General features: G+C 31.3%; 1 protein-coding gene across 8 annotated transcripts in view; it reads left to right on the top strand.

Annotated features, from left to right (window-relative positions):
- Positions 1-26,258, top strand: part of LOC127281559 (muscle-specific protein 300 kDa) — a 175,545-nt gene that overhangs the window by 112,342 nt on the left and 36,945 nt on the right. For 6 of the 8 annotated variants that reach the window (XM_051305306.1, XM_051305305.1, XM_051305304.1 and 3 more), the window contains 7 exons: positions 102-464; positions 697-807; positions 2,829-14,267; positions 16,006-16,116; positions 16,513-16,815; positions 17,061-17,195; positions 20,034-25,063. In XM_051305306.1, coding sequence (XP_051161263.1) covers positions 102-464; positions 697-807; positions 2,829-14,267; positions 16,006-16,116; positions 16,513-16,815; positions 17,061-17,195; positions 20,034-25,063 — 17,492 coding nt within the window. Of the gene's footprint in view, positions 1-101; positions 465-696; positions 808-2,243; positions 2,708-2,828; positions 14,268-16,005; positions 16,117-16,512; positions 16,816-17,060; positions 17,196-20,033; positions 25,064-26,258 lie in introns of those variants that run through there. The other 2 variants (XM_051305308.1, XM_051305307.1) reach the window with 1 other exon arrangement.

Below are 26,258 nucleotides of genomic sequence, written 5' to 3'. Positions count from 1 at the left end.
TCCTTACCATGTCAATTTAATCAACCTATTTAATTTACTTCACTTAAAGCAATTTCTTCTTCTTCTTTAATTTACCTTTTATGCTCTTGATTTCCCTTTAGAATGCACTGTTGCAAGAGACCAGCGAAGAATGGGAGCAATGTGAGAAAAAAATGAAGGACGTGAAAAATTGGATTGAGAAAGCACAACAGAATCTCGAATCACCACAGAACAAAAAGAAGCCATTGAGGGATCAGCATGCAATTAGAGAGAAGATGCTGAGTGACATAACAATTCAAAAAACAAAAATCAGCATGTCCGTTGAAAAGTTACAGGTCCATTTCCGATCTGGAATCGGTGGTGACAGTCGAGTCAGTGAAGCAGCTGATGAACTTCTTGTGGAGCTGGATCTTCTCATGAATACAGTCAAGGACCAAACAGCCGCTTTGGAGGCTTGTCTTCATCAAATTGATCAGTACCAACAGGTGAGTTTTAAATTCATTCCAATTGGGTTCAATAAATTCATTCGATCATTTAAAGAGGCTCATTTTTTTTGTCGGAAAAAATAATTAAAATTCAATGACATTTCGATATCATTTTATTGCTGTTTTGAACAATGTTTGTAAATTTTTTTTGGACCCATTCTAACGAAAAATACAGCTATTCCAATTCACGATCCATTTAATCAATAAAATTAAACTCTTCTTCTTGTTTCAGGAAATACAACAATTGAGACAGCATATAGTGCAAGCTGAACAACAATTGAGAGCAATTTTGAGTCCAACTTATCTGCCAAATGATAGAGAAAAAGCCCTAGAGGAACAACAGGTATGTTAAATAATTTTTAATTTACATTTATTTCTCTCTATATTTGCACCGTGCACTAAAGCAGCAAGCGTTGATCTTTTATATATGTACAATATTGATACCAACTCAAGACCACCACCAGGATCTTAAAAAAATCTAAAAAAAAATTTTGCTGTAAAAAACGATTTTTATATTTTTTTCGGGAGGAATCCGTGTTTAGTCCTCTAATACCATTTTACTACCTGCTAACTGATCGTAAAATCCTGTAGGTCGATCATCGATCGACGATCTTCATGGCCTAACAAAAGTCGATGGATTTTTTTTTTTTGATGACTAATTACAAACCCCTTAAAAAAATAATTGATAATATGATCACTATCAGCTTTCGATTACATTTTTTAAAAATGCTATTCATTTACTGCTAAATCTTTTGTTCTTCCATTGCTTTTAATTGATTCCAATAATTCAAAAAAAAATAATTTCCTTTTGAAAAAGCTTTTTAATATTTTTTTCAGCTTTTAAAAATTGCTTTTTTCCATTTCTAAACATCCTTGCTAATATATTGTCGCAATAATTACAATTATCATCACAATTCCTTATAAACCTCCTGGGATAATGTTTCTTTGGTATATCATGGTGGTGCTTTATTCACAGGGTGTTGGTTGGTATCTTGGTCTTAACATTTTCGTTTTTCCTTATTGTTCTCACCTATTTAGTTATTAAGAAAGTTTAATTTTAATGTGACAAAAAGGGGATTACTTGATTTTGCTTCCTTTGTTCTATTATTATTATTATTATTATTATTTCTCTATTAGTTAATTAAAAATAATTATTGTAAATAATTCAATTAGCACAATACACTTGAGTTGCTTTTGCACCTTGAACATAAACATAAAGTGCTTTGATAAATATTTGTGGTAATGGATTTATAAAAAATAAAATCGACAAACGCTGCAGAAATCAATTGACCTCCATGTGAAAATGTTTTTCTTTTTTTGAAAAAGGTTAAATATGTTCTGAAGACCGCATCAAAAAAAGCGCAATGAACAAAAACATTTTTCGTTAATGCAATAATGATTTAAATGTTTTTTTAATTTATTTATTTTTTTTTGTAATTCTCGTTTTGTTGACTAGCATTTTATTTATGACTTCTGTTTGCTGCATTCCCTCCTCCCTTACCAAACCTCATACACACAAACACACACACACCTGTCATTTTTTGCTCGATAATCGCGATTGTCATTCTTGGTCATCCTTTGTCATCCTCTTGGCACACGGAACACGTCATGGGATCCTTTTTTTCTTTCAATTTTTCCATCATTGTGGCGGGTCTTTTCATTTTCTTCTCTCTTTATCTTAAATTTTTTTTTTTCATTTCAATCCACTCTGTCGACGTGATCCAATATTATCACGCGGAATTTTTCAATTTTTGTAAAAAAAAATTAAATAATTTAAAGATATATGTGGAGAAAATCAAGTCGTTACAGAGTAAAATTCAAGCACGTTCGGAACGTTCAAAACTTCTGGTTCAAAGAGGAACACCGGATATCGAGCCATTAGATCCGTAGCCTTAGGGAATTTCGACTTTCATCGAAAGTTGAAAATCCACTGGGAATGTGAAAAAAAGTGGTTGGAATTTAGACAAAAAAAAATTTCCATCACTGACCAAAAGAAAGATCGTCGATCTGATTTAATCGCGTTCTAATAAACTCCTTTGAAAAAGGAGCCTCTCGATCTAAAAATCGTGTTTTTGTTTTAATATTTTAAATCTGTATTCGAGCGCTTGTATATTTATAATTAAGAGAAAAAAAAATATCGCGTTAATGAGATTTATTATTAAATATATACGAATGTTGTATCGCGCGAAAGCCATTTTAATTATTATTATTATTATACAATAAAAAAAGAGCATTATAGAAAAGTTGTACATTTTTTCAAATTCAAAATCATTTATTCCCCCCCCCCTTTTTTTTAAACCCAATCATTTGGTTATCAAAATCCAATTGACATATGTGTTCTTTGGCTGCTCAATTTGTGAGCAGACCTTGCAGACACGAATGGATAGTTGGAGGCAACGCACGAGAACACTGGTGGATAAGATTCATGCAGTGGATCCAAACTATGTCCCGCTCAGTGAGACGATTGTCAGAGCCCCTGGTATTGTGTCGTACGCAGACATCGCTGCGGGAAGATCACGTTCAAATTCGCGATGCAATAGTCCCTTCAGGACCCCTCGCGATGAACCTCCTCCTTCCTCCCTGACCACTCAGGTCCTTCGACTCACGGCCAGCAAAGCCGAAGCCTATCAACAGGCTTCAACAAGTGCTACTGAACCATCTGAAGAATCGAAAATTACAGCTAGAAAAATTAATTCCAAAAAAATTGACTCCGAGAGAATAGATTTTGAAAGGATTGATCAAAGTCGTCGTGGTCGTTCACCAACAAGAAAAGCTGAAAGAAAACAAGAGAAGGATACATCTGTTAAAATTAAAATATCCGTTAGTGAGGAAATATTTAACGAACCAACGGAAAAAGAGATGAAAGGATTAGCTCCACAGGAATTAAAAAAAGGGAGATCACCAAGTCCCATTTGGGGTCCTGGATCCCCTTCGTATGCCAATATTCTCAGAGGTCGTATGCAGGAAAATTTATCTAAAGAAACATCCAAATCTCGAGAAACAGAATCAATAACTAAATTTCCTGTTGAATCCCATCAACATCGTAGATCAGAAGTAAAAGATGACACAGCATCAGCCAAACAAGATACCTCTGTAAATACAGATCAAGCATCAATGGGAAATAATCCTGTAAATGTAACAAAAGATAATCTCAACGTTGTAGCGGAAAAAAAGGAATGGTCCGAAAGTGAAACCACCGACTGGTCTGTTAATCCTTATGAAACGCCAGTTGTTCCCCAAACGGATTTGTACACTTATCCCACACCCGAATTGGTAGGATTCATCAATACCCAATTGGGAACCTATCCTTCGTATGTTTACGCTTCAACTCATCAACAACAAATGGAACCAATTATTCTCAGTTCCTATGAAGATTCTTCCAATTATCCCGGAGAATTTGTTTCGCAAGCCAATTATTTGCCAACTGGTGCTAATCTATATCCCCCATCTCAAGTTCCTCTAGCGAAACAATCTTTAAATGAATTTATTCAATCTGATTTGATTCATCAATCAAATTTGATACAACAGCCTGGCATGATTCAAGAAATAATTCCCCAATCCGAAATAATTTCACAAACTGATACAATTCAACAATCTGATATGATTCAACATGATGCCATCCAACAGGCTGATATTCAACAACCTCAATTTTTAGCACAACTTCCAGTAGAATCACAACTTAAACTAGTTTCAATGAGTCTTGAATCTGACAAGGAAGAAGAAAAAAGCCTTCAATCAACGCAACAAATTGTGGAAAGTGATGGAGCGGAAAATAAAGGTCCATCAATATCGTACGCTAAAATATTATCACAGGGATTGAGTCCACGAGTGACTCCACCTCCAGTTGCTCATAGAGCTTCGAGTTCTAAGGAGAGTTCAACATCACGGGAAATGACACCACAAGAGTCGAAGATAACAAAGAAAAGCGAACCCGAAAGTTCTAGAGTTCCTCAGAGCAAAAAAATGGAAAAGAGAAAGCCATATGCAGATAAATCTAAACCGGATTTTGAGAAAAAGGATTCAAAAGTTGAAAAAAGTAAAGAAAGGAAAGGATCATCTAAACCAGAATCCGCAATACAGAAAGATCAAAAGGTACATGAAGTGAAAGTAGAAAGAAAACGTGAAACTAAAGAGGGGAAGAAAGAAGAAATTAAAAGCAAGGCGAAGGAAGACATTAAAGCAACGAAAAAGGAAGAATTGAAGGAAAACGTTAAAGAAGAAACGAAGGAAAAGAAAAAAGATGTAAATAAAGAAAAAGTAAAGGAAGAAGAAAAAGAAGAGAATAAGAAAACGTTAGATAAAAAGAAGAATGAAATAGACAACCAGAAAACGGAAATTTTAACTGAAACGGAGATCCAAAAGTCTGAAGAATCAGAGAAGAAACGAAAACAGAAAAAGAAAAAGACTGATAAATCCACGGTAGACGAAATAGATAAAGCTCTTCAAGAAATTGAGATTATGGACAAAAAAAGTAAGCACAAAAATATTGTCAAATCTAAAGAAGACAAAATCGATAATGATGAAAAGAAACAGGATAAAAATCTTGATTCTTTGAAATCTACTAAATCGGAAGTAAAAGATAAAAAGTCTGAAAAAACTGAAAATAAACCAGAAAAAGAAGCTTCAGATTCCAAATCACAGAAAGAAATTTCAAAAATTAAAAAACTAGAATTACCCAAAGCAGAAGAATCTACAATCAGTAAAAAGGAATTACCATCTAAACCCAAAAAACAAGAAGAAAAAATATCTGAACTTGAAAAAGTAGAATTACCCAAAGTAGAAGAACCTACAACCAGTAAAAAGGTATTACCACCTAAAGTCAAGAAACAAGAAAAAATATCTGTACTTGAAAAAGTAGAATTACCCAAAGCAAAAGAATCTACAATCAGTAAAAAGGAATTACCATCTAAACCCAAAAAACAAGAAGAAAAAATATCTGAACTTGAAAAAGTAGAATTACCCAAATCAGAAGAATCTACAACCAGTAAAAAGGAATTACCACCCAAAGTCAAGAAACAAGAAGATAAAATATCTGATCTTGAAAAAGTGGAATTATCAAAAGTAACACAAGCAATTTCTGATGATAGGAAACAAAAAGCTAAAATTGAAGTAACTGAACCAAAAAATAAATTGAAAAATTCTCAAAAACCTAAGAAAAAGGAATCTGAAGTTCCTAAATTTTCTAAAGACGAAAAAGATTCTAAAGATACCGATATTGCTAAGAATTCACAAACTTCCAAAAAGACTCAACTTTCTGAGAATCTAATTTCCAAGGATGTTAATGAACCAAAGGATTCTAAACCTCCAAAGGAGACTAAAATTTTTGAAGTTTCTACAAATCCTGATTCTAAATCTTCTAAAAGTCTCTCAGATCCCAAGAATTTAAACGAAAAGAAAGCTAAAACTTCTTCACAAGCAACAGAGAAGCCCAAAGAAATTGTACCATCAATTGAAAAATCACTAGAAATAGCAACGACAGAAAATCCACAGGAACAAAAAGATAAGAAATCTAAAGATATTGATTTAGATAAAAAAAGCATAAAATCACATCAAACTGATAAAAATTCCAAACAAAAACCACAAATATCAAGTGAACCAAAAAAATCCTCATCAAAGGAAGTTAAATCCCATGAAATGTCTGAGACCATCCCATTATCAGAAACAAAAATCAAAAATGAATTTATCAGTTTACGACCTGGAACCGCTGAAGCTAGTATTGTGACAACATACGCAATAGTAGGTGGTGAAAAAATAAGTGAAATTATAGATCAAGATTCGAAGACAAATGAGTTCAATTTAAAAATTGACGAGGAACATTTGTTTGGCAGTGTTAAAGACAGAAGAACGTCTCATTCCGTTACAGTTCCAAAATCTGATGTAAATGAAGAAACGATCCAAAAAGAAAAAGAAACAAAATCTCCAGAGGCGTCTTCAATAATTTCCAATAAGAAAGAGAAAGATCTTCAACATCTTCAAGAATTAATCAAACCTTATTGGCTCGATTATCACACCTATGCTCAGGCAGAAGTAGATTTTCACAGATTTTATAGAGTTGAAAAAATTATTGAAGAACCACATCCTCCAGTCTCAACTGAACCCAGATCAACGGATATCGAAAAATTGGTACAAGAATCGAGAATGAAAACTCCGGATGTTCAACAAAAAGGGAATGTAAAAATAAAAATATCACCAAAGTTAGTACAACATTCCGAAGTTGAGGATGCGGAATCGATGAAGAAATCTAAAGATGAATCGGCTGGTGAATCTAAACGTACAACTGTTATAGAGAAGAATGTTGAAGGTGATCTAAAATGTAATAAGGTATCCAAATCTATAGAGAAAGCACCTACTAAACCAGCTGATGTTTCTGTATCTAAAGAAGTAAATAAACCAACCGATAAATCATCGACTAAATCAACTGATAAACCTCTAGATGATTTGACACCTAAGGCATCTGATAAATCAATCGATAAGTCATCCGATAAACTAGTTGGTAAATCCAAAGATCAATCGATCGGTAAATCTAAAAAACATCCTGCAGATGAGCTGGAGCAACCTACTGATAAATCTGTAAGTAAAGTAATTGATAAACCCAAAAACCAAACAGGTGGTAAGTCGAAAGAGGCTGATGTAACTAAAGATCAACCTGAGGTTAAGTCTAAGGATCAACCAATCGATAAACAAAAACACCAAACTGATCAGTCGAAAGATCAACCAAGTGAAATACCTAAAGCTCAGCCAACTACTAAGTCTACAGATAAATTAACAGACAATTCTGATAAATCAACCACTAAATCTGCTGATCAATCAACAAAGAAATCAAAAGATACATCAGCTGATGAATCTAAAGATCAAGCAGTTGGTAATCAATCACCTGATAAACCTAAAGGCAAATCAGATAAGAAGACGAAAGAAACTGATATATCACGTGAACAATTGACGGATAAGTCTAAAAATCCACTAATTGTTGAGCCTAATGAAAAACCTACTGATCATTCTAAAGATAAATCAACTGATAAAACTAGAGATCAATCAACTGATAAAACTAGAGATCAATCAACTGATAAACCTAGAGATCAACCAACTGATAAATCTAAAGATCAACCAACTGATAAATCTAAAGATAAATTAACAGATACATCTGATAAAACAACTAATAAATCTGCTAAACAATCAACAAAGAAATCTAAAGATAAGTCAACTGAAGAATTAAAAGATCAAACAGTCGATAAGTCTAAGGATCAAGCTGCTGATAAAAAAATGGAGTCAAGTAAAAAGCAGAAAGAAGCACTTGCTTCTACATTGCATGATCAGCCGACAAATAAGTCTGAGGATCCAGTAATCGATAAATCAAAAGACCAACCGATTGATAAATCGAAAGATCAATTACTTTCCAAGTCTAAAGATCAAGCAACTGATAAATCTAAAAATCAACTAGCCGATAAATCGAAACAAGTAGATGATAAATCTACATCCGAATCAACTGATAAAACTGATAAACCACAACATAAATCCAAAGATGAGCCAACTGGTAAATTAATTGACAAAGCTAAAAATCAATCAGCCAATAAATCAGAAGATCATGCATCTGGAGATAAATCTTCAAAGAAACCTAAAGATGACATAATTGATAAATCAAAAGACCAACCGATTGATAAATCGAAAGATCAATTACTTTCCAAGTCTAAAGATCAAGCAACTGATAAATCTAAAAATCAACTAGCCGATAAATCGAAACAAATAGATGATATATCTACACCCGAATCAACTGATAAACCACAACATAAATCCAAAGATGAGCCAACTGGTAAATCAATTGACAAATCTAAAAATCAATCAGCCAATAAATCCGAAGATCATGCAACTGGAGATAAATCTTCAAAGAAACCTAAAGATGACATAATTGATAAATCAAAACACCAACCGACTGAGAAAACGAAAGGTCAATCACTTTCTGTGTCTAAAGATCAACCAACTGATAAACCTAAAAATCAACCACTCGATAAATCGAAACAAGTAGATGATAAATCCACATCCAAATCAACTGATAAAACTACTAAATCACAATCAAAATCCAAAGATGAGCCAACTGATAAATCTGATGATCAATCAATTGACAAATCTAAAAATCAATCAGCCAATAAATCCGAAGATCATTCATCTGGAGATAAATCTTTAAAGAAGTCTAAAGATGAAGTAATTGAAAAATCTAAAACTCAGTCGATTGATGAGCCTAAAGATCAACCAACGAATGAGCCTGAAAATCAAGCAAGTGACGACTCTAAATTAAAACCAAATGATGAACGTAGGGAAAAAATGAAAAGAAAATATAAAGGTGAGCCAATTGAAAAATCGAAACTTGAACCAACAGAAATGTCTAAAGGTCAACCAATTGATAGCCCTAAAGATAAATCGACTAAAAAATCTAAATTTATTTCCACTAATGAATCGAAAGATGAAATGATTGAAAAATCTAAGGATCTATTAACTGATAAGTCTCAAGCTCAAGGAACCGAAAAATCCGAAGGAGAAGCAAAACAAAAAGAAGAAGCAAAGTCAAAAAAATTAGAAGAAAAATTACCAATTCCAGAAAAGGAGTTGTCAGTTCCATCAGTAAAACCAGTTCATCTAGTATCTGATGACTCCTGGATGGATATTTTAGACGACGATTCTTTAGTTATTGATGATGATTTCGATGAGTTTGAACCACTTTCACCAAATTCATCTGTCGAAGAAACCAAAAAAACTGATCAATCTGTTGATATAAAATCTACGAAACCGGAAAATAAGAAGTCAGTACAAACTGAACAAAGTGCTAAAAAGGATGTACTAGACCAAAAAGATCAGACAGATCAAAAGAACCAAAAAGATAAAAAGGATCAAAAGCATCAGAAAAACTTAAAGCATCACAAGGATCAAACTATGGACACAGCAACAAAAGAAAAAACAGATTCCAAAAATCTTTCTGAATTAAACAAAGTTAAAAATTCAGAAACTATAGAAAAGTCTGATTCTAAATCAACCGAGGAATCTGAAATTAAACCCCATCCATCAACAGACGTTCTTCAAACGGAATTAGTCTCCGAATCCCATCCGCCAGATTCTGAAGAATATAAATTACCCAAATCTTCAAAGAAAAAATTGAAACACAAGAAATCTGCAAAACAAAAAGACTCAAGTGATGATGATCAAAAAATAGATCAACATATTTCCGAAACACCTTCAGTTAGTTCCCTAAAAGCAAGCAAAGAAGAATCTGCCGTAAAGCCTCATATTTCATCCAAAGAAATTATATCTGTAAAATCCTCAGAAATTGCGAAAAACGATAGTACTACATCAAAGGAGCAAAATACTCCCAATACCAAATCCTGGGCATCAGTTGTTGGTGTAAAAGATTCCCAAGTTCAAGAATTAGATAAACCTCTAATCAAAATTCCTCTCACGACTTCCGATCTAACAGACAGTCCTACTGATCAAACTCTTTCTCAAGAAGAAGCTAAAATTGATGAAAAAATTAAATCCCCATCTACAAAACAAGAAACAGAAAAGCAACCACCTCAGAAGAAGAATAAAAAGAATAAACACATGGATTCAACACCTAAACAAAAGAAAATTGTAGAGAAGCCTGATGATTCCTTGAATACAGAAGAAATTTCTCTTCAGGAAACATCTGCTAAAGATTCAAACAAATCTTACGCTCAAATTACAGCATCAATTTCCCCACAGCCCGATCAGGATGATCACGATATTTTAAAACCGATTCCAATAAAGGCTGTTTCCCAAAACGATAAAACAAAACCTGAAATCACTGTGCAACAAGATATGCAAATTAAGAAAGCTGATAAAGATAAACGAATGGAGGGTGATAAAAAATCCGTTAAAGATAAGAAAAATGTTAAAGATAAAAAACCGAGTGATGATAAAAAAACAACTGAAGATAGCATATCATCATCTGTTCATGAAACTATCACATCAACTAAACCTCTCTGGGCTGACGAAGTGGAAAAGGAACTTCCAGTTACTGATCAAATGACACTAATTTCAGATGACACTAAAATTGAAAATGATCCAAAATCAGAAAGTAGTTGGGCTGCTGTTGCAGCCAAGCACAAAAAAGAGGAAACACTTGAAAAACCTGCACCTCCTGTTACTATTTCCATTCAACGTTCAACACCTCAAATACAAATTCACCTAGATGAGGCTCCAGAAGTAGAACCAATTGAAAATCTTGTTCAAGTAGATGATCAAGGTTTTATGGAATATGTCAATAGAAAAGAATTACGATCCCGTCGATCAAGGTCTCGTTCCAGAAACAGATCACAACTTCCTGATAATTCAACAATCGAAAATATTGAAGACTCACAAAAAGAAGCAAACTCATCGAAAAAATCTAATGCAGATACCAAATTATCATCCAAAAGTGAAAAAGAAGAAAAGATAAAGAAGGATGTTGACGTTAAGAGTAAAGATTTATCAAAGGCTGGAGATAAAATTAAAACTGATACAATTGGCGATGATGCTATTACAAAAGCAACTGATGAATCAGGTAGAGATAAATCCAGTGAAGGTAAAAAATCGAAAAAAGGTAAAAAAGGAAAGGTTGTAAAAGAAGCAGAGAGTCAGAAGGAAAAAGAAATTCATGATAAAGAAAAGGTGAAATCAAAAGAGGAAATCAAACCTGAACAAGGTATGGAGAAAGATAAAAAATCAACTGAAGAAGAACTAATTGATGATGTAAAAAGGGCTAAAGGTGAGAAAGAATTAAAAGCAATAGAAAAAGTTGATGACTCATTAAAAGGAGCTGAAACTAAAAAGAAGAAGAAGAAAAATGAAAAATCATCACAGCAGAAGCAAGAATCTGAATTGGAGGCACAAACTTCGAAAGCCGAGGACAAAAAAGTACCAAAACAGATATTACCACCGCAGAAAATGGATAATAAATCCGAATCTGAAATCCTAACATCAAAAATAGAATCAGAAACTTCAGCTAAAACTAAAGATAGCAAAAAAGTTTCTTCCGACGATTCTAAAAAAGAAGTTCAACCTACTACTGTTGAGAAGATTGAACAAGTGCAGGAAAAAGAGACAGGAACAAGTAAAAAGAAATCAAAATCCAAGTCGAAAAAATCAAAAGACGATGAACTATCAGAAAAAGAAGAGGAAATTCCAAAAAGATCCTCAATATCAAAAATAATTGAAACGAAGTCATTACCAAAAGAAGAAAAAGAGAAATTACCAGAGGAAAATATAATTTGCCAAACAGCAGTTTTAGTAACTAAAGTTGAAGCTTTATTAGAAGAAACAACTTCCTCTGTTCAAGATAAGAAAGCTAAATTCAAAGCGTCTCTAAAGAATTCAAAGCAACCTGAAAAAATTGAAGCAATAAAAACAGACGAACCGATGAAAGCTATCACACTCCCTGAAAAATTAGCAATTACCGAAGGGAAAATAATAAAGAAAGTTGATGATTCGAGTTCTGAATTATTAGTCGATCCTAATCAAAATGCTCCTAAAAAACCAGAAACTGGTAAAGCAGACAAACCTGATGCTAAACCAAAAGAAACCAAACAGACCCCAACTGTCGAGAAATCAGAATCTAATAAGCAACAAAAATCTAAAACGCATCCTACTGCTGAAAAATCAGAAGCTACGAAACAATCTGTTGTTGAGAAATCAAAAACTAAGCAGCAACCTGCTGCTGAACCATCCGAAGTTAAAAAACTACCGGAAACAGATAACTCAACGGATAGGTTACAGAAACTTGATAAGCAAGAAGATAAAACCAGAAAATCAGAAGCTAAAGAACAATCTGATGCTGAAAAATCAAAATCTGAAAAGCAATCTGTCGCTAAAAAACCTGAAGGAAAACCCGCAACTGATGCAGAAAAATCTACCATTGTTGAACAGACAAAAGCAACAAAACAACCTAGTGTCACAGAATCAGAAACTGTAAAATCATCAGATGTCCAAAAATCAAAATCAAAAAAGCAAGAGAAACAAATACCAAAGCAACTGTCTGATGCTGTGGAATTGGACGCTAAAAAAGATCTTGTGGCTGACATGGTTGATAACCAATCAGAATCTAAGAAACAATCTGTTTCTAAACAATCAGAAGCTAAAAAACAACCAATTGCGGAAAAATCAGAACCTGAAAAGCAGGTTGCTGAGAAACCTAAACAAACTGATTCTAGAAAGTCAGCAGATGTGATGCTAAAAATGGTTGAACAAGAAACAACAAAGCAACCTGGTGTTACCGAATTAGACAATTCAAAACAGTCAGCTGCGGAAAAATCAAAATCTACAAAGCAACCGATTGCTAAAAAATCAGAACCTAAACAAACACTTTCTGATGAATTAAAATCAAAAGACCAACCTGAGAAAACTGAAGCTAAAGGTCAACCTGATACTAAAAAATCACCGGACATAACACTAATGGTTGATAAACATTCAGAAGCTAAAAAGCAACCTGATGCTGTAAAACCAGAATCTAAAATTCAGCCCATTGCTGAAAAACCACAAACTAATCAGCAAACTATTGCCAATAAATCACCAATTAAAAAGCAACCTCCTCATGAAAGATTAAAAAAAGTATTTGTCGTCGAAAGTGTCACCGAATCAGAACCCACATCACCTGTATCGACAAAATCACCTGCTGCTAATACAGAAACAAAAATAACAAAAGTTGAAGACGTTAAACATCTAAAATCTTCTCTAAGCCAACCAACTGAAACCACAAAACAAACGGAATCGCCAACACTATCAAAAAACGATCAGGACGTTCCTAAAGTTCCCGATCCTAAAAAAATTCTCTACACCGAAACAATAGAAGCACCCTCTAAAACCGCATCCCTACCAACGATGCGATCAGATTCAATCGAGTCACCAATTTCCGAAGGACAATCCAAGTCGAGAGTTAAATTTTACATAGCCGACGAAATCCTCGTAATTCCTCAGCATAAGGAAAAAGACTTGGAAAAGGAGGCGAATTTTGTAAAACTTGTTCAAGAATCCTACATACCAGGAAGTATTTGGCCTAAATTTGCATCTCTCGATGGAGGTTTTTGGATTGACAAAAGACCCTATCATGAAGCTGAAAAATTATTATTCGAAACACTAGCGGCCAGAACAAAAAAACAAACTTCAAACAAACAATTTAATCAAAATCCCCCCAATGATGATGATTCCAATGATGGCTCCTCTGGTGGTCGGGGTCGTAATTCTAGTGGTAAAACAAATTCCCACGGTGACGTTCCCCATACTGAACGATTGGTCGCGGATTTGCCGGGTGGCATTTGTAGCTGGAGCGATTATAGTACCTATTTATCCCATGAGATCATCAACGATCAACAGGACCAAAATGTGAATCCAATCGTTGATAGGATGACCGAGGATCATGATGTGACAAATTTAAAATCATATTCCCAATCTTCCAATAATTTTGAGTTCGACAATTTGGATTCATCCAAAGTAAACTCATCAAAGTTGAAATCTTTTAATAAAGAATCCACCAATTTGGAAATTTCCAAAGCAGAAGCCACGTGTTTGGAAACATCCAAAAGTGATGCCTCCAGTTTGGAATCTTCCATGGTCGATACTTTGATATTAGAATCATCCAAAGGAATAATCTCAGCAGAAGACATTTCCAATCCTAATCCTAAATTACAAATTAATCCTAAATCCAATCCTGAATACCAGCTCAATTTAGGTAAAGAGAAAAGCGGATGGAAGCAGCAGCCAAATTTACTGGAGGGAGAGAGAGATGTGACAATGAAGACTGAAGTTATTAACATCCAATGGATTAAGGTGCGACTTTTTTCGCCAAAAAAAAGTGCTCGATCTTGTTTATATATTTATTATATATATATACAGATGCAATATTTTCTTAACAGTTTACCATAATATGGCCATGTTGTTCTATTGGTTGGTTGAGTTTTTATCTCGTTCTTTGTCTCTGGCTCTGTTATTACTCATTATATAAATATATCTTCTCATTTTTCTTCCTATTTCCTGATATTATTGCTAGCGCTAAGAGTTTTCGCTTCGATTTTTTATTTGGGTCTCACGACACCTGCATGTTACATTTTAGGGGATGCTCCTAAAAAAAATAAATTGCTTGGATTTTTATCTCGCCTTTTTTTAAAAACAAATGCTTTTCTCTTTGTGGAAAAAAATTGTAGAATTTTTAATTTTGATTTTTTGTTTCAATTTATTTTCAGTTATTGATTTTTTTCTTTTTATTATTATTATTATTATTATTATTATTATTATTATTATTATTATTATTATAATTACTAATTATTTTTCTTTTTTTTTATTTTTGAGTAATTTTTTGTTGAATAATGAAGAAAATTGTTTAATAGTAAATTTTACACTGAAAGCTTTATAAAATTTTCTTTTATCGTTTTGAATTTTTGAAAAAAGTGTTATGTTCACAAATCTTTGTGGTAGCTCAGTGGTGCGAGCGCTCTACCTGTGATAAAAATAAGCTGGGTTCGATTCTCGCCGCGGAAAAGATAAACCATTTTTTTTCTATTATATATTTATAATATTTTTTTTGACTAATAAGTCATAGAACAAATAAATTATATATTATTATTATTTAAATTTATATTATTATTATTTTTGAAAATTATTTTATTATTATTTTTAATATTGATTTAAATTCAATAAAATTCTATTTAAATTTTTTCTCTTACTTTTTAAATTCTAAAAAAATTCCACAAACTTTTTTTTTTAATGAAATTAAACTATTTTAATGCAAGTTACTGAAAAATAATAATCGTAGAAATTTTTCCATTAAAAAAAAATTGATCTTTGTATGATTGTATAAAAATGTTGTCCGTCCATTTTTTTGTGATTTTACTTGCAGCCTCTGTCCATTATATGTATTTTAAGCAAAACTAATTTTATAAATTTACCATTACGTTTTTTATTGCAGATTAATAATAATTAATAACCTTAAATAAAAATCAAATTTATACAAGAAATTATTTTTTATTTCATATTTCAAAATAAATTAATTTCAACGAAAAATGTTTATTCTGTGCACAAAATTTGAGAAATTTTTTTTGATAAATTATTTTTAACAACAGTATAAATAATAAATAAATAATTAATAAATATTACCTAATAAATAAACAATTTAAGAAATGCAATTTATATAGACAAAATTATTAAAAAAATTATTATTTTTCAATCTATATGGAAAATTTTTTTTATATTTTTTTTTTTATTTATTTATTTAATCTAAATAAAATTATTAAATAAAATAAAAAAATAAATAAACAAAATAAAAAGTTATTTATAATAAGAAAATTGGATTTCTTTTAAGGTTGTTAATAAAAATTTGTATCCTGCAGTTTTTGACACAGATTTTTGGCGAATTTTTTTCTTTTGGAGCTAACAAAAAAAAAAAAAATTAATAACAATTACAAAAATTTGTTGCAGTTTCTTCAAATTTTCAGCATGATAAAAAAAAATTATGCTGATTAATAAAAAAAATGTATGATAAATTTAAAAAATATGAAAAAAAATGTTTTAGGAAACAATGGAATCGCGCGTTGACGAATTACGAAAAGCTGTTGCTGGTCTAAGTGATTCTTTAAGAAATCTACCAAAAGACAGTTTACAATCCATGTTTACCGCATTGTCGGTAAGATAATTCTTTATCATTCAATTTTTCATAAATGAAATATTAATGAAAAATAAAATTGATAGCAAATTTTTTTTAGTGGAAAATAAAATTATAATTATTTATTTAATAATTACAAAATAATTATAATATTATTTTCCACTAAAAATATTTGTTTGCAAATTTTTTTTTACATTATAATTAAATTTATAAGTATAAAAAAATTATTATTTTTAAAAATTAAATTATTTTATTTTATAATTAAATTAATAATTATTATTAACTTTAATTATTATCTATTACCCATTAAAAATATGTAAAAAAATTTTTTCGATTGTTCAAAATGAATTTTCTATTTTTCGAAAATATATTCGAGATATTTTTTATATTATTTACACTTTTTATGAAATTTCTCAGGCAATATTGACGGAATTACGGTCTTACAATGAAAAAGCAGAAAAATTGAATCGAGACGTTAGCGAAATTCCAGGGGATCTTGAAATTAAAAGACTGCTCGCTTCTTTGGCTGGAATTCGTACAAAAATCGTGACTCTTCTTACGCAAACGGAACAGAGTCACGCAGCTCTAGCGGAAGCTTGCACAATTCAAGAAAAAAGGGACAATGAAATAAAAGCCTATAAAGAATTTTTGGATGAAACAAGCAATTGGCTGGAAACCACTGTCTTAACAATTAACAATTTTTCAGCTTCAGACTGTGAGGTTTGTGCAAAAAAAAACCATTTCCTATATTTTTCAAAAATTATTAGAAAAATTTTACAAATTTCATTTTTCAATTTTGTTTCAATTTAGAAAAATTGGGTTTTTTACTTAAATAAAAATAATCCAAATAAAAAATTGTATTTATTAAAAAAAATTTTATTCAAAAAAATTTTTTTTTTAATTTGAAGAAAAAATTAAAAATATATACTGACAATTTTTTTTTTTTTTTTGAAAAATTCACACAGGAATTGCAGACGGAATTATTGAATCGAACACAACGTGTTTCTGAATTGGAAGAACTTCCGGAAGTAAATAATTTAGCGAGAGAATTAAAAGAAGCTTTACAAGATCTTGCAAATCGTCTTCAACAAAAGCAGCAGGTACTCACCTCTTACCAGAACTCAGGATTAATTTTATCTCATTCTCGTTATGCTTCGGTGAAGGGTGCTTAAAAAAAAATCTTGTATCTCACGTTCCATCATTTCATTTGACATTACTCTTTTTTTTTCTTTAAACAAAAAAAAAAAAAAAAAAACAATTCATGACATTAGAAACATATTTTATTTATTTTTCTCTGCTATTCAAAAACCAAATTATAGGAAAAAATTTTATTTAAACAAAATTTTTAATAATTTTTTATTCTTATTTTGTTCTTTCTTGTATTATTTTTTAATTTTTTTTTTAATATTCTAAATATTTACCATGAATTGTATGCTTTTATTAATTTAAAAAAAAAAACGAAAATTGTGATCCCACTTAAACTATATTATATATATATAGTATATATATATATATATATATATTTATTTATAACGAAGAAATAATTTTTCTAGTCAGAATTCTACGTCATAAAAAAATATTTTTATAATAAACAAAAAAGAAAACAATTGTATAAAATTGGATTTAAAAAGTTTATATATATGTTTATAATTTGTATCACTGTTTTAGTAACTAATTATTATTATTATATAATAATAAACTAATCTACAGAATTATTAATTTTTTTTTTTTTTTTTAATATTTTTGATGTAATATATTTGATGTTTCTGTTTGAAAAAAGCGACCAATTTTTAATAATACATATCTTTTTTTTCTTTTTTTTTTTGTAAACATCGTTGTTATTATTTTTTAGTTCACACTCATCTTTTTACCATTTTTTCTAACTCCATATGTCATTGTGTATTATTTCATTGCTCCCATCATCGTCATTATTTGTTACTTCTTTTAATCGTTGTGCTTTTGTATTAAGGTGACGGTTGTAAAAAAAAATTTTTGCATGTACTTAAGGATTGTTTATTAAATTATTATTATTATTATTATTATTGTATTTTTGGCATCATTAAAATATTATTATCAGTTTACATTCTATTCTTTTATTTTCTCTCGTTCATTATTTCACGCACCACATTAGAATTTAAGGTTTACACTTTTAGCACTTTTTAATTAAATATTATTTTTAATATTATTTTTTACATTACTTTAAAATTTCTAATTTTTATTTTTTTAAATTATTTGTAATTTTTTTTAATTATTGTTAATTTGTGTATATAATTTTATCATAATAATCTTCCAAAATTCATTAATTTAGAAAGTAGTCATTAATTTATGTTTAATAAATAAACAATTAACCATGTAATTAATTATTATTTATTTAGCAAGTAGTTTTATTCAATTTTTGTTTAATTATACCATTTTTAATTCGATTAATATAATAATATTATATTTTAAAAGAAAATAACTTCATATTAAGGTATTTTTAGTAAATTGATTATAATTTGTAATATACTAATTAATTATTAAAAATTAATTATTAAGTGTTAATTAGTAAAACAAATTTCTGTCTGCGAATATATGAATATTTAATGAAAAAATGATAGAAATTATATTTTTTTTAGTTTAACAAAAATTTTTTATTACAAATTTAAATAATTATAGTCGTTTTTAATTTAAAAAAAAATTTTGTTTATTACAAATTTACATAATTATTGTTTTTTTTTTAATTTCAAAAAATTAGTTATTATAAATTATAATAATTATTGTCTTTTTAAATACTGTTACACTGAAAAAAATTTATTTTATTTGAATAATCGTTTACTTGACTATTATGAAATAAATATTTACATGAACCAAATAATTTTTATTTGAATTTAATAAACTGTATTTGAACCAATAATTTCTGTATTTAAAACAAATAAATTTTTTCAGTGTATAATTTAAAAATAATAATTATCAAATAAAAATTTACTCCCAAAAAATTAAGAATAAAATAGAATAATAAAAAATATATTCATAGAAAGTAGAAACAAAGTTTTCAAGAAAATTTTTCTATTAATTCAATAAATAATTTTTAATTTTAAAAACTAATTAAAAAAATTTTTTCCATTTAAATAAGAAATTTTTTGTCATTCTTCTATAATTATTCTACATTGAAAAAAAATTTATTTGATTCAAATAAATATTTACTTGAACCAAATAATTTTTATTTGAGTCAATTAAATGTTATTTGTTTTAAATACAGAAATTATTAATTCAAATAAAAATTATTTAATTCAAGTAAATATTTATTTGATAATAGTTAAGTAACCGATTATTTTGAATCAAATAAAATTTTTTTCAGTGTACTAAAAAACTATTATTTTTTTGCAAACTATTTTTTAACGATAGAATTAAAATATACGAGACAAAATAATCTACTGTTAAGATAAAACATGCTTTTTTTTGTAAAACAAAACTAAAATTAACTAAATTATGTATATTTAAAAAATTAACTATTTAACAACTATTTTTAAAAATAAAAAATATTTATAAATAAAGCATTTTTTTTTAAATTTTCGTTAACTAAAAATTTGGTACGAAGATTTTTTTTAAGCGTATTCCTTCACATCATACATATCATCAACATCCACACTGAAAAAAATGTATTTGATTCAAATAATTCCTTACTTATCTATTATCAAATAAATATTTTTTTGAACCAAATAATTGTTACTTGAATCAAATTATTCGAATCAATAATTTCTGTATTTAAAATAAATTTTTTCATCATTTTTTTTTTTTTATAATTGATTCAAATAATAATTATTCGATACAAATAAATATTAATTTTGATAATTTTCAAGTAATAAATTATTTGAAACAAATAATTTTTTTCTTTCAAATGCTTGAATCACAAAAATTTTTATCTTTCCTAAAAAAAAATCATCATTTTAATTTTACAGGAAAATTCTGACGCATATTCCCTTAAAGATGAAGATCAAGACGCAACACTTGATCAAGCACCATCATTACGATCCAGTTCACCATCATTGGCAGATGTCTCTCTCCAAACGGGTCAAAGTTTATACGAAGATCAACCAATTCAAGAGAAACCCATTCAGCTCTCTAAACAAACATCAACAACTCAAATGACAGAACCAGTCACCACCGCAGCATCAACTGAAAGTGCCCAAACTCAGGAGTCAATAAAAGTTCTAAAAACCACCGACGGTAATCATGATGTTATCGAAATAGCCACGAAAAATGTTCCAAGTCAAGAATTCATCAGACGTGAACAGGGAATCAATCCTGATGATATAGTGGTTGACATGAAATATCAAGATGCTCAACAACCAGATAGCGTCACATCGGAATTGAATATTCAGCATGCTGCTCCTCAATCTTTTGAAACAGTTCTTGTTGAACCTGACGATGTCACCACTGAAGTTGTTGTTGACAGTGATGGAACCAAGAGAATCATTGTTAGAAAATTGAGACGAACACTTGTCACAAGTAGACATACCACACAGCAACATGTTTCATCATTGACAGCAGCCATTGGTGATAATCCACCAGTACTACAAGCCTTCTCCGAAGCAACCATGAGAGGTCAACAAGTCACTGTTTCAACAACAAAACCCGATGGAACCATAGAGATGTCAACTAAACAAAGTTTCGGTGGTAGAGTCACCACCGGTGCTCCAGGAACGGAAGTCAACATTGAAGAATACGAAAGTGTTCCCCAAATGACGCACAGCATTGTTCAGGGTAATATTCAAGATATCGAGCAACCTCTAGCTCTAAAAGAGGCTCTTGATGAGAATATTGATTACCAAACCAAAACTTCCACTGTTCACGCTGTTGTTCAACAAGTCACCAGACGAGTCATACGCAAAACCCGCAGAATCATCAGAAAAGTGACGATAATCGATGGCAAAGAAACTGTCACCGAAGAGGTGATCGAGGAACCTGAAGAGGTACAAATCGACGAACAGGATATACCACACATTAGCATTAATGTTGTCAAGAGTGAAGATCACCGCAGCAGTGACGTTAAAGTCGATGAAAATGTTCCCGAAAAAGAATCAAGAAAGCAGTCATTCCCAGCAAAGGAAGAAGAAGCCTCTACTTCAGAAATTGCTAAAATTAAAACTGAAACTCCAAAAGGAACTTCCGAATCTGAAAGTCCACCATTCTTTGCTACCGAGGCTAAAGAAACAACATCCGAAGGTGTCGAAAAAAAAGAAAAGAAGTCGAAAAAGAAGAAATCTTCTAAACCCACAAAATTGTCTTCCCAAGAATCGAAATCTGAATCGTCCAAGAAATTAAGCGCAACAGAAGAATTAGAAAGCAAAATAAAGAAAAAGGTCGAACCTATCGTGGAGTCAGTGGTGGATCCTCCACCTGGAACGAGTTGTAAGTCTGATGTTGCACCTGTCGAAACAGAGATACACAGTATTGATTTAGAATCAGGCACAGTAGAGTTAGAAGAGCACATTGACGATAGCACAGTAGACTCTGATGATCATCACAAAGCCACTGTCATTCCATTAGAAAAACAATCAATCATAGAATCAGATAGTTTAGAGTCTCAAGAGTCTCGATCATCAGAACTTGATGACAAATCAGAAGATGATGAACCAAAACGAGAATCAAGAGATTCTCAACCGGATTTGGAAAAATCGAAAGAGCAGCAGTCCAAAGATCCTGAGATTTTAACTCACGACTTAGAACAACCAAAATTGGAAAAATCTAAACAATCTGAAAAACATACGACAGGAACTGTGAAATCAGACAATCAACTAGAAGAAACACCTAAAGAGGAATTAGATGATTCTCAACGGGACAGAATGAAATACACGGAATCTTTTACCCTATCATCAACGCCAAAGAAAAAACAAGATGCAGATCATCAAGAGATTGCTCTAAAACCCGAGTACACATCAATCCAAAAAGTCGAAATTGATCTCTCGGTTCAAAAAGACGATGAAGGTCCGTCTGTATCAGTAAAGACTAGAGTGGAAAAACCCGAAGATTCAAGCTATCAGATAGTTAAAGAAGCAGTTGATATCGAATTACCAATCGACTCTGAAAAAGTTAAAATCAGTAATGATAAAATAGTCCAAACCACTGCATTCCTTGCAAGTGAAATTGAAACCGAAGTCGAATCAAGGAAACCAAAAACACCTAAATTTTCCATGACCGATAAAGCAACCAGTATTAGCGAAGGTAAGAAAACACCTAAAGACGAAATTTCAACAAAGAACAGCGGAGAAGAATCGACAAGTGTAACAACAACCATTGCCGAATCAGTTGACATCAATATTCCCGTTTCGGATTCATCAATACGCGAAACTGATCCACCACAACCGGACGTTGCAGAAATTACCGAAACATCTGAATCAGCCTCATTGCAAGAGGAAACCTTTGAAAGGGATATTGGCTATGAGCCAGATGACAGGACAACTGTTGATGAAATTCCAATTGCTTCTGATATTGACGACGATGCAGTAAAGAGAAAAAGAAAAAAGAAAAAGAAACAAAAAGTAAAAGTACCACGTGAGGAAGATGTCACCGAATTTCCAAAGAGTACAACAGATGATGCTGATTTTACCGATGAGATTGTACCCGTACAGGGAGAAAGTGGCAAGCTACATAAAAAATCAAGAAAACGAAAAAGAAAGAAAGAAGACATACCAATGAAAAGTAGTGACGATGTTGTTACCGAAACTGATGATCAATTCCGACCAACTGAATCAGACGCAGCTGAAAATATCAATATTTCAATGCAAACATCACTTGAAGAAACTCCACAAACCCATGAACATGAAATTCAAACTGTGAAAATTGATGAAATTCATTCGGAAATGCAAACATCACCGCCACTCGATCAGGAAATTGCCATACAAACCTCACCGACCAAATTAACCCAAGTGGAGACTACCTCAATGCAAACAATCTCACCAGAAGGGATTCAAACTGAAGATAGTGTTGTTCAAACAACTCCAGTTAATGAACCACAATCACCAATTCAAGTAGAGGAAATTGATGTCCAAACAATTGAAGTCGATGTAGACTCAACGGAAATACAAACTTCTCCAAAAACAACAACAGAAATGGAAATTCAAACTTTGACCAAAGCCGACGTAAACGTAGAGCAGCAAACATCCCCAGAACCAGTTCCAGAAAAACCTCCGACGCAAGAAACGGCAATGCAAACCCAAACTCCGGAAATTACACCAACTACGGAAATTGACATACAGACTAGCAAACCACCTTCCCCGGAAATTAAGCAACTAAAAGATTTCGACACCCAGACTAATGAGGTTCTTGTTATAACTTCCGAAACTCAAACAACACCAAAAGATAGTCCTCGAGTTGTCGACGTTCAAGAAACTGAAATTCAAACAATTCCCAAAGAAGAAGTAGACGTGGTTTCACAAACTAGTCCAGAATTAGAAGAGACTTTGTATAAAAAATCCGATGATATATCAATGAATCAAGAAGAAACACAAACTAGTCCAGAACCTGAGAAAGAGACTTCATCAACTTTCATTCAAACAAAACCTGAAGAATTAATTCCCACAGTCGAAGGTGGTGTTCAAACTACCGATGAAGTTAGACCATCAACATCAGTTCATCAGCAAACAGTAATTGAATCAATTGACATAACCTTATTACCCGAAGAAATTGAAGAAGAAGCAAATGATGATTTGCAACCTATTGTAGAATCTCCCGATAAAACACCAGAAAAAGATGATGACAAGGATACAGAAACAAACATTGAAATCGAAGAAGTTTCTCCTTCATTAATTGGAGGAGTTGCATCAAGTCCATCCTTACCTCAAAAAACGGATGAATCTCTTCAAGACGCTGAGGATAAATTTAGATCAATAGCCACTGGAAGATCTACATCCATGTCAGAAACCGAGTCAACTGACAATTCCTTTGAGATTCAACTTCAAGCAACTCTGAAAATGTCCGAGAAACATTCACCAGAGCTTTCTGTAAACGTCAGCAAATCTAGACGTCATGACAGTAAAGACGATGAAGATTCCTCCCTATTGGAAAGTGAAACTGACAAGATAGTAAAGAAACGAAAAAAGCAAAAAAGAAATAAAACAGTTGAAATTAAAAGAACTGGTCCAGATTTTGGTGAGATATCAACATCGCCAAAGCAAGAGATTGTCAAACTTTCATACTCTGACGTCACCAAAGGATCCAATAGATCTTCAGAAGAACGTGAACAGATGTTTGGTGTTCATAGAGAAATTTCCATTGACATAGTCGCTGAACCAATGGACACAAGTGAAGAACAACTTTCGCCAACAGAATCAATTTTAGATGAAAATAAAATCGAACCAGTCAAAAAAACACTGTCTGAGATGAAGAAACCAATCCACCAAAAATTGTTAAATCCAATTGTTTTAAGAACACAAGCATCAAAAATGATGTCTAAACGCATCAAGAGTTCTCCAAGTCCCAAGCAAACTTCTTATTTATCCAATTGTCTACATATCGCAATGCTGAATCAAATTCCAATTGAGATGGCACCCGAACAACGATCTGCCAATATAATGGAAAAATTGGGTCATCTAAAGATTGCCACTGAAGTTCATGATGCCGATGTGGCAGAACAAAATTTAATTACAATTGTTGAGACCATATCAACATGGTTGGAAACAATAGAATATAGAGTTTTTCTAAAACGAGAATGTCCAAATGGACCAGTACATGGAGACGAACGAAATTATCTTCAACTAAAAGATGAAGTTAGTCACGCTGACAATAGCATCAAGGAACTTGATAAAATATGGAAAAATGTTGAACAAAATTATCCAGACGAGGATCGAGAGAGAATTCAAGAATGTGTTAATGCTTTGGAAAATCAGGTGAAAGCTATTGAAGAAATTACAAATGATGGTGAAATTTTTATGACTGAAGAACTATCAAGGTGGGATCAATTTTTAAACAGCGTTAATAACATTTACAGGTGAGTTTCAATAATTGAATTATGATTTGAGATTTATTTATTTAATAATAAACGGGACAAATTTACTCTTTTGCGAACATTTTTCATCAAATACAAATACCACAATCCAACAAAATGAAAGAAAAATATCCGTATGCGTTTTAAAGTTTGCTTTTGTAGCAGTAATTAATTTCGAATTAGACTGGATTAACTAGTGATATAAATAATACTAATTTTGGACTTAACCGGACTAATTCCGAATAATAGAAAACCGACACTAAAATTTAATTTCATATGAAATTAAAATTAATTGATGAAGAAAGAATAAATTAAACTTTAAATTATTAATTAAATGCAAAACATGATTAATGTCCTGAATACTTTTAGGTTTCTTTACTTTTATAAACATATGTAGACTACATACATAACAAGTTGAAACTTAATATTATTTAAATACAAATTATTTTATTTATGACAATACCAGGAGTAATCCTATCGCCATCAATAAGACCCACAATGCCTTATCACAATAAGGCAGCGATTGCCTTCACTTTAAATACACAGATCATGTACCGTATTATTTAAAATTTATTAAAAATGAATTGTACTTAAATTGTCGACACTGGTGCGAACCTTAGTCCTCTCTTGGACTTCTTCCTTCCACTTCACTTCAGGAGCTCCTCTGGTCGACCTTTCACCTCACTATCAAATTTAATACTACTTCTTCTTACCCATATTATTTCTAATGTAATTAGTCCTATCCCTTCTCTAGCGCTACATGTGGTATCCTCCTGACCAGGCCTTAGCATTTAATTTCTTGAATACATATGCTTCATCGTGGTAAACTGACACGATCCACTATGATGCACCTTAGCGAGAAGTTCGCGAAACTGAAACATCCGACTAAAACTCGAATTTAGTTTTTTGACGATACCTAATTCAGATAGTTGCATATTGTTTGCGGATAATTTACATACAAATTCTGAATTAATTCTGGGCTCATTTTGGATTGTTTTCTGATCTAACTAAAATCAAATTGTTGTGGTCTAATTGCGGATTTATTGCATGTCAATTTTGAACTATTTCAGACTGATCTCCGATTTATCTATTCATCCAGACTGATTCCTCATTAATTCGGATCATTTTCGAATTGTTTTCGTACAAGTTGTACGAAACTGGTTAATCTTTCTGTAATTAATCGGAAATCAGACCGAAA

The sequence above is a fragment of the Leptopilina boulardi genome, unplaced genomic scaffold, assembly GCF_019393585.1.
Source record: "Leptopilina boulardi isolate dan_hultmark-lab unplaced genomic scaffold, ZJU_Lbou_2.1 LbouV2_273, whole genome shotgun sequence".
In the NCBI taxonomy this organism is placed as follows: Eukaryota; Metazoa; Arthropoda; class Insecta; order Hymenoptera; family Figitidae; genus Leptopilina; species Leptopilina boulardi.
Note: the sequence above shows the minus strand (reverse complement) of the source record. Positions and strands in the feature narration are given on the sequence as shown.